At 38.8% G+C, this 10,000-nt stretch overlaps 1 protein-coding gene across 6 annotated transcripts in view; it reads left to right on the top strand.

Moving 5' to 3' along the window:
- Window positions 1–10,000, top strand: part of pde2a (phosphodiesterase 2A) — a 168,688-nt gene that overhangs the window by 126,496 nt on the left and 32,192 nt on the right. For all 6 annotated transcript variants that reach the window (XM_084127280.1, XM_084127285.1, XM_084127282.1 and 3 more), the window contains 3 exons: window positions 4,783–4,842; window positions 6,873–7,017; window positions 7,208–7,260. In XM_084127280.1, coding sequence (XP_083983406.1) covers window positions 4,783–4,842; window positions 6,873–7,017; window positions 7,208–7,260 — 258 coding nt within the window. The remainder of the gene's footprint in view (window positions 1–4,782; window positions 4,843–6,872; window positions 7,018–7,207; window positions 7,261–10,000) is intronic.

The raw sequence follows: 10,000 nt of genomic DNA, 5'->3' as shown, positions 1-10,000 counted from the left end.
TCAGAAATGTATAAGTGAAGGATGTCTATCAAGAAGTTGTCAGCGTGCTGTTTTAACATTGCTTCCAAAGAAGGGAGATTTGACACTACTAAAAAATTGGAGACCTGTAGCTATCTTATGTTCAGAATATAAAATTCTTTCTAAGTGTCTTGCTAAAAGGTTAAATGATGTATTACATGAAATTATTCATACGGATCAATCATATTGTGTAAAGGGCAGATCTATTGCAGATAATTTACATCTGATGCGGGATCTGTATGACTATGCTTTTTACAACAATGTTGATGTTGGGTTTTTGTCAATGGACCAAGAGAAAGCCTTTGACAGAGTTGACCATATTTTTCTTTTTGAGACTCTTAAGGCTTTTGGATTTGGAGAAAATTTAATTTCATGTATAAAATTGCTTTATAATGAGGCAACTTGCTTGATAAAAATAGGTGGCAGTCTCAGTGTCCCCATAAAGGTTCAGAGGGGTATTAGACAAGGTTGCCCTATCTCAGGGCAGCTTTATAGTATTGCTTTTGAGCCATTACTCTGTAAATTAAGAAGAGAATTAATGGGACTGCATATCAGAGAAATAGATTCTTCACAGTTTATTAAAATGTCTGCATATGCGGATGATCTTACAGTTTTAATAAGAGGTAATCAAGATATTAATGTTGTTAAAAAGTGTTTAGAAACTTATGAAAGAGCATCCTCTGCAAAAGTGAATTGGGGCAAAAGTGTGGCAGTATGGTGTGGGCAAGACAATAATGGTCCCATCCTTCCTGGAGAGTTGCAATGGGGAAGAGAAGGTTTTAAATACTTAGGGGTGTTTTTAGGATCTGAAGATTATAGGAAACAGAATTGGGAGGGACTAGTGGAGAAAACATGTGCTCGGTTGTCTCTATGGAAATGGTTGCTCCTTCAGTTATCCTATAGGGGTAGAGTTTTGGTCTGTAATAATCTTATTGCTGCTACTTTATGGCATAAAATGATGATATTAGAACCCCCAGAAGAATTGATAACGGACATTCAGAAAAAACTAGTTGACTTTTTTTGGTCCGGGTGTCACTGGCTAAAAGCACCAGTACTTTATCTGCCCAGGACGGAGGGAGGTCAAGGACTCATTGACATCAGGTCTAGAATCAAAGCTTTCAGACTTCAGACAGCTCAAAGACTCCTGTATGGTGAAGAAGTGAGCTGGCGTGGGGTAGCCCATGGCCTCCTGAGAAGAGCAGGTAAAATGGGTTATGATCGTCAACTGTTCTTAATGGACATTAATAAGCTGGACTTAACTGGTCTGTCATCGTTCTACAAGTCAATGTTGAGAGCGTGGACTCTTTTAAAAGTTTGCAGAGATATAAACGGTGAACAGAGTCAGTGGTTATTGGAAGAACCCTTGATCTTTAACCCAAAAATTGATGTGGATGTTCTAAAATCAACTTCTGTGAGGCATGCTTTATGGTCTGCAAATATTGTAAAGATTGGACACTTACTGACTGAAGATGGATGGATTTCTGCAGAGACTCTGGCTACCAAGCTTGGTATAAGATCAGTTCGAGTTGTGCAGAGGATGTTGAACCATCTATATGAGTGCATGCCGGTGGACTATAGAGACTCTTTATTTTTACACAAAAAAGAAAATGCTGTTTCTTCTTTCCCAGAACTGGATATTACAGCTGCGACTGGCTTGTGGCAAGGAATTGGAGGTGGTATTCTGTCCTTTAAGACACCTCAACTGGGGCGTTTCAGAGACATTGGGAAAAAAGCTCTTTATATGCTGTGTGTAAAAGTTCTTCATCTTCATGCACTTGAAACTGTAAAAGAGTCTAAATGGACAGAATTTTTTGGATCAGACTCTTCCCCGAAAGGTAGCTGGAGGACCATGTACAAGCCCCCCATTGAAAAAAGGTCTGGAGACCTGCAGTGGCGCGTTGTACATGGTATTATAGCTACAAACAGACACAGAGCACATTTTGATCCACTAGCGGGGATAGGGTGCCCTTTCTGTGAACAGCAGGAGACAGTTTTTCACTTGTTTGCTGACTGTAGTAGACTATTACCTCTTTTTGAAATTCTTGGAGGGTGGTGTCAGACTTTGGGAGAAGTTTTTACACTTGAGTTTTATATCTATGGACCTAAATATAAACGTAGCAAGAGAGAGATTTGTCATTTACTCAATTTTATTTTTGGACAAGCAAAGTTAGCTGTTTGGCTCTCTCGTAAAAGTAAAATAGGTGGTATGGGACAAACTGATGTGGTACTGATTTATGAGGGTTTGATGAAGTCAAGGTTAAGAATAGAATTTGAATATTATCGACTGAATGAGAATATTGAAGATTTCAAGTTCAAGTGGGCTATAAATAACTGTATTTGCGATGTTGACTATAATGGCAATTTACAAATCTATGTATAATTATATATGATGATAATGGTTGTAAAAAGGTTTATGGTTGTTTTGTTATTTATTTATTTTTTTTGTTTTCTTGTTGGCTAAATAATTGATTGAAGACTGTTTTTTTTAAATTTTTGTAATAAAAGTTGTTCAAAGGTCTCTCTCTCTCTCTCTCTCTCTCTCTCTCTCTCTCTCTCTCTCTATCTCTCTCTGTCTCTCTCTCTCTCTCTCTCTCTCTCTCTCTCTCTCTCTCTATCTCTCTCTGTCTCTCTCTCTCTCTCTCTCTCTCTCTCTCTCTCTCTCTCTCCAGCTCTGAACGAATGAATCCTGAGTTTAGACGAATGAATGTCAGGTTGTTTTTTGCGTGTGGAAATATGTAATAGCTCGTTATTTTTAACGAGCTGCCCAATGTTGCAGCTTTACAGGCGACAGTAGTCTAATTAAAGTGTTTATTTCTAATAGAGTAATAAAACTTTATGATTTCTGAGCGCAGGGGAGACGTTTTATTGCGGCGACAGAAAGAGTGGTTTGTGACGGATTGTATCAGATCTTCTTTAGGCTCTTCCCAGGTTACCGATGAAAGGCAACAAACATTTACTTGAGCTTCTAATAGAAAATAAACTCTAATGTAAATGTAAATTCATCCCATCAAAAAAGAGCTTTTGCATCAAATTCTCCACCTTTAATAAAACATTTCAAGACATTTCCTGTCAAACTCCAGATATTTGTATGTTGAATGAATAAAATGTATTAAAATAATATATAAATATATCATCATAATGAATGAACATTTAATTTCACAAAATACAAGAACTGAACTGAGCTGGACGATGACATCAGTTTTCTCCAGAGCGGTTATATATATAAATGAACTAAATTAATAACTTTTTTTAAAACAGAAATGAAGCATCAGTGAACTGACTTAAGCTGGACTGTGACGCCATTTTCTTCCAGACACAAACTTTGTTGCATTATTTTCCTGTTATCTCTGTAAAGCGCTGACTTGACTTGACAAAAATATAAGCAAGAAATTTTTCCCAAATATCAACACACTGATTTTGTTCAACAAGCAAAGAGGTAATCTTAAGTGATGTTCAGTTTAAACACAGTATTGCTCGTGTTGTTCGAACAGAAGCCACGGCAGAACGACATCAGAGGGTTTCATTAGTGGACGAATCTGCGGCTTTAAATGAATCGGGAGAGTCAATGATTCAGTGACTCGTTCATAAATACAGACACTTGCTTTGTTACTGAATGAACGAATGAATGAATGAATGATTCAATGACTCACTCATTAAGACAGTTAATTGTCGCCACCTACTGGCGGTTTTAGTTTATTCTTTTACATTTACATTTTACATTTACATTTATTCATTTAGCTGACGCTTTTATCCAAAGCGACTTACAATTGCTATATATGTCAGAGGTCGCACGCCTCTGGAGCAACTAGGGGTTAAGTGTCTTGCTCAGGGACACATTGGTGTCTCACAGTGGATTCGAACCCGGGTCTCTCACACCAAAGGCATGTGTCTTATCCATTGCGCCACACCACCCCTTTTAAAAGTATCACTTTGTTTTTACCATCATTTCACATTTTTTTAATATTTTTGTATTTAAAACATTATCTCATAACATTATTTATGCCATTGTAATTGCATTCATGCTTCCTCATTTGATCAAAAATACAGTAAAACTGTGAAATATTATTCCAGTGTAAATCAGCTGTTCTCTATGTGAATATACAGTAAAGTGTAATTTATTCCTGTGATCAAAGCTGATGTTCAGCATCATTACTCCAGTCTTCAGTGTCACATGATCCTTCACAAATCACTCTAATATGAGGATCTGATGATCAAGAAACATTTATGATTATTAGCAATCTTGAAATTTTGTAAAAACGTGATACATTTGATTTTTCAGGATTCTTTGATGAATGGTGTTGGTGTGAAGTTCATAAGAACATAATTTATTTTAAATATAATTTTTTGTAACATTATAAATGTCTTTACTGTCACTTTTGATCAAATTAATGTGTCCATGATGAATAAAAGTATTAATTTCAACAGTTTCTCAACAGTATTTGGATCAGAGCTAGTTTCACTTCATTTCAGTCCTTTAGTGTCGGTACTATTAGATCAGCCGCTGTGTCTCATGGGAAATGTGTGTGTGTGTGTGAGTGTGTGTGTGTTGAGTGTCTCTCTGGGACTCTTGCAGACAGACTCGGGGTCAAAGGTCACAGTATGACCCCTAAAATAAATGGAGCAAATCGCCAGAGGACGTGTGTGTGTGTGTGTGTGTGTGTGTGTGTGTGTGTGTGTGAGTGCTGGCAGAAATAGAGCAGGTGGTTTGCTGAGAGAAGTAATGGATTGTGTGATGTATTTGACACACTGTAACTCTCTCCACAGCTCTGCTGTAAAGCGCTGACAGAACAAGACGAACAAAACCTCAACGTCCTGGAAAAACACGTAAGACACGAGACCAACACACACTTCACACACACACATACACACACAGAACATATAGAGCTTAACCGTCTGGTGCTCTTCACGTGTCGGTCAAATATGACAGAATTGTTCAATTAAATTAATGTACCATTTTTTAGTTCGGTAATGTTTTTTATTTAATATTTTGTATTTTTAGGGGATTTTATGGTACTAAATTATATTTGCGCTGTATTTATAATCCATTTATTCACTTTTTGAGCATAGACCTGAAAATCTAGAGCGACAGACTGAAGTTTGATCTCTTCAAAGACGAAACTTGGCAGATTATTGATGAAGTGAAAAAAGTTTTGAAAAAAGTGAACTTAAAAAAAGTTAAAGAATTTTACGTTTATTGTTATGAAAAATGCGCTAAAATACTATTCTCAAGTTTTATATGAAATATATATATCCAAAACCACGCTTTTCTCTAAAACTGTGAGAGAATCAAAGCCATAAATCTAAACTCGCTGTGTTTCAAATGTGAGGTTGATATCTGATAAATGATCTCTCAGTGAGAGTGTGTTCGGCTGCAGTTCCAGACGCTTCCACTAGAGCAAACTCTCAGTCATTTCCAACGCGTCATTTCAGACCGCGAGAAACACAAGTGTGAATATTATTTCTAATCATGTCCATGATTTTTTTGTGTGTGTTTACACAGCAAGTGCCAGTTTTACCAAGTTTTGTACCATTCTGATGAAATAAAAAACAAAAACAAAAACACAAATGTAGAATTGACCAGAGAGCAGCGGCTCTATAGTATTTCATCTCTTTCATCCTCATGTTTCTCTCAGTGGAGTCAAAAGCCAAGCTTCCTCGTTCTCCTCAGGTTTTATTTGAGGTGATAAGGGTCCAAAAGCTTTCATCATACTACCATCATCATCATCAGAACACACACACACACACACACACTCCACAGAGCTTTGATTCTGTTGATTAGAGAAGCAATTTAACATCAGATGCTTTAAAAGCATCTTATGAACAGGAGAGCAAACGAAACGCGAAAGAAAGGACAGAGTCTCGAGATAAAGAGAAAGAAACAGCAGAAGTCGATTTGTTGAATAAAAGTTTCTAATATGATGTATTCTCTTTTACTGTACGATATAATGGTCGTGTCTTCTGATCCAACGGCTTTAAAACAGCCGATATAGATGTGAAGAAACACTCAGTATTTCCACTCTCTGGATCCGCTCTGTTAATTAAACGCTTGACGTGTTTCTGTGAGATGAAGAACAGAAGCGGAGGAATGAAGGAGAGAGAGACTGTGGTCCTCCATTAGCTGTGTTTGCCCTCGTAATGTACGCAAACGCGCGTGTGTGTGTCGGTCTCCATCAGAAAACACAGTGAACGTGACAGAGAGAGAGAGAGAGAGAGAGAGAGAGAGAGAGAGAATAACACTGAATAGAGGAGAACTGAACAGGCAGAAAATTTGAAAGAATTCAAAAATAAAATAAAAAATAAAGTAGATAAAAAATAAAATGAAATAACAAAATAACATAAAGTAAATTTCAGAATAAAAAATTAAATAAAAATTATGAATTTTTTTTTTTAATTAAATTATTATAAAATTATTTTTATTATTCTGAAATTTGCTTTATTTTTATTTATTTTATTATTTTATGTACTTTATTTTTTATTAATTGCTTTATTATTAATATATTAAATCTGAAGGCCATGTACAAGCGGTCAGAGTTATGTGTGTTTCTTTCATGAAGATATATGTGCAGATCAGAAAAAGGGATTTCTGTCAGAACTGACCGAAGGACTGAGAAAGGAAACGTTCATCCCTGTGTTTGTGCTCAAGCTGATTAATGTCAACATGAGTTAAAATGAAAGGAGAAACATGACTGTATTTATAACCTTGCATCGAAATGTAATAACTTGTTCTTCTTGTGAATAATATAATCAGTATACGTAATGTTAATGTTAATCAATATTATTTTTGACAGACAGATAGACAGAGTGTGTTTGTGTTTGTGTGTGTGTGTGTGTGTGTGTGTGTGTGTGTCCATCAGCTCACCGTGGCCTGTAAGAGAGTGAGAAACGTGCAGAGATGCTCCAAACGGCCACACGGTCATCAATCCCACAATGCACCAGTGGAGCCCAAACCACAGCCAGAGGACTACAGAGAACTCGACCGCAAGATCTTACAGCTGTGTGGTAAACACACACACACGCACACACACACCTGTCTTTAGCATTAAAGGTCTGTGAAATAAACGAGTGTGATATTGTATGTGACATAATGTTAATTTTAGAACAAAAGAAACGTTTTATCTCTCAGATACAGTGAGTTTTGGCCAGTCAAACTGAGAGATACTGTGTGTGTGTGTGTGTGTGTGATTGACAGGTGAGCTGTACGATCTGGACGCCGCTTCTCTTCAGCTTAAAGTCATCAACTATGTAAGTAAACGACACAAACAAAAACACGCTTTCAAAAGAGAACAAAACTGTCTTTTCATCTGCGTGTCCTTGAGTTGTGAGTCCTGATGTGTGTTGTGTGTGTGGTGTAGTTCTCGAGAGCTCAACGCCTCCAGCTCCTCGTGAAGGTCATCGGGCTTTCACTGTTGTACAGTCCCTCTGGACTCTTATTCAATTACAGCAACTCAAAGACATACGCTCACAGAACAATTAACCTCAGTCACGAGTCAAACACACACACACACACACGCTTTTCTATTCATTGTCATTAGACTTTGTCCTGAGACAGAACGGACTGGTTTCCAAAACTAGTGAGCTGCCTACATAGACACCATGTAAGACATAATACAAGTACTGACAACAGCTTAGAAACTACCTAGCGATGCCCTAGAAACCAGAACACCATAGACACGCACTAACCCTACTCGGACCTGAGCAAACAGCTGAGGTGAGTTTATCTGACATAAAAAGTAGCAATAAAGTTGCATTAACTTATTTCTATTGTGGTCCTTGATTTTTTTAACTAGACATTTTCATAACAAACCAAAAAAAAAGAAAAAAAGTAATGCCCTAGCAACCACATGGCAACGCACTAAAACAGAAAAAGCTGTTCTCCCTGTTACAAAATGTATCATTATGCTGGTGTTTGTGACACTTAGGGGAGAGAAAACACCATTAGCTTTAGATATAAACACAATAGAAGACAAACACCATTAGATATAAACACAATAGAAGTCGATGGAAAGATACGAGAACAAACGCAGCCGGATCAGCAGATGGTTTATCGTGTCTGACCTGCGTTTGTTTGGACCGGGACATTTGATTTATGTGCTCACTTACAGGTCATTATGTTTATTGCTGCACGCTGTTATGGAAATGAAAGTGTGTGTGTGTGTGTGTGTGTGTGTGTGTGTGTGTGTGTGAGAGAGAGAGAGAGAGAGAGAGAGAGAGATTTGTGTTCTACAGGTCAGTGCCTAAAGGATCATTCGCATAATATAAAAGCTTATCTGTATTTATTCACATTGAAACAAGGAAAACACACACACACACACACAGCGTGCAGCAATAAACATATTGACCTATCAGTGACCGATTCTTTATTTACGAATAGTGCTTTTATTTAGTTTAGGGAGGAAAGTTTTATGTGGAATGAATATTAATGTTTGCATGATGGATGTTTTTGGTGGGTTGATGTTGCAGCAGTTCTCTCATCTAAGACCAATTTATCCTACGGGAGACAATAAAAACTACCTTGACTTGACTTGACTCTCAAACACACACACACTCAGACTCACAAACTCACACACACACTCTCTCTCTTTCACACACGTTACATAAGAACTGACTGGCGCAGTGGGATCTCGCCTGAGAGCAAAAACAAGCCAATGCACATTGGCGAGTGAGATTTCTATGGCAAGCCGTTCCCCGTATACAGGTATATATAAGCAAGCATGCAACTCAGCTTTCCGGTTCGGAGCGAGCGGTCGAACGCTTCAGCGCTCTGCGGACGGCTTCTGTGTGCGCTGACACAGAACAGAAGCTCTGGGTGGGGGAGATGGCGTAGTCGGCAGGTGTTGCATGAAAGAGCAAACGTGCACAGCTAAGTGCAATGATTTCACCCATGGGTGCTTCAACTAATAAAAGAGCAGTTTCCCTAAAAGGGCAAGTTGCATCTTTCTAAAGATGGCGTTCCAGCCGTGTGTTTGCTGGCCCGTCTGACAGCCATGATCCCTGCCTCACGTGTCTCGGCCGTAAGCGTGCTGAGGCAGCGTTCGGTGATGATCGGGTTCCCTGTGTGGGAAAATGACCATCGCAATGTTGAGATCGAGACCCCAGTACCTTGACAAAGGTGGAGTCCCATCTGTTATTCCCCCTTCTGGTCATTAGTCCGCTTCAGTTAATACGCAGAGTGATCAGAGGCTTATAGTGTGATCTCTGCCGCACAGGCCTCCCAATTCTCCGGCACATGGAGTCTCCGGGTGAGGATGCGGATCCTTCTCATGACGGACCCAACGTCTCATTCGAGGCTCTGTCAAGTCAATCACCTTTATTTATACAGTGCTTTTTACAGTACAGAGTGCTTCAAAGCAGCTTTACAGAGATAACAGGAAGATAATGCAACAAAGTTTGTGTCTAGAAGAAAATAGTGTCACAATCCAGCTTAAGTCAGTTCAGTGATGGTTCATTTTTGTTTAAAAAAAAAAAATGTTCATTTATATTTATACAGCTGCTCTGGAGAAAACCGGTATGTCATCGTCCAGCTCAGTTCAGTTCTCATATAATGCTGTCAAAACAGGAGATCAATAATATTGTTGAATATTAAATGTCCAGTCCCGTGGAGGACTGGAGTCGATAGCTTGAGTCTTCTGGGGATCAAGACTCGGCAGGGTTTCCCCCTTTGGGAAGAGTTGCCCAGTTTGAGTCGGATCCTGAGTTGACTGCCCCCGGTCTGTCGTGAGCGCCAGGTTCCACTGGAACCCTCCGCCCTGTCCCGAACGTTCACGGCTGGATAATTGGTATGTCTGAGGTCACGATGAGGATGGATAGACGGATGGATGCATGAGGAGGTCATGAAGTTGAGGAAAGCACCTTTCACTGCCAGAAGTCGATTCGCTGCTTCCTCCGCTCTCACTGCCCTTGGAGATCAGTGGTGTTTTAAAATGAGGCCTCACATTATTTTATATATATCAAATGTAAATGTATGTCCTTGTTACACTTCATT

Source organism: Abramis brama (genome assembly GCF_963993115.1).
Source record: "Abramis brama genome assembly, chromosome: 10".
Taxonomy (NCBI): domain Eukaryota; kingdom Metazoa; phylum Chordata; class Actinopteri; order Cypriniformes; family Leuciscidae; genus Abramis; species Abramis brama.
This window is presented reverse-complemented; position numbering and strand designations above follow the sequence as displayed.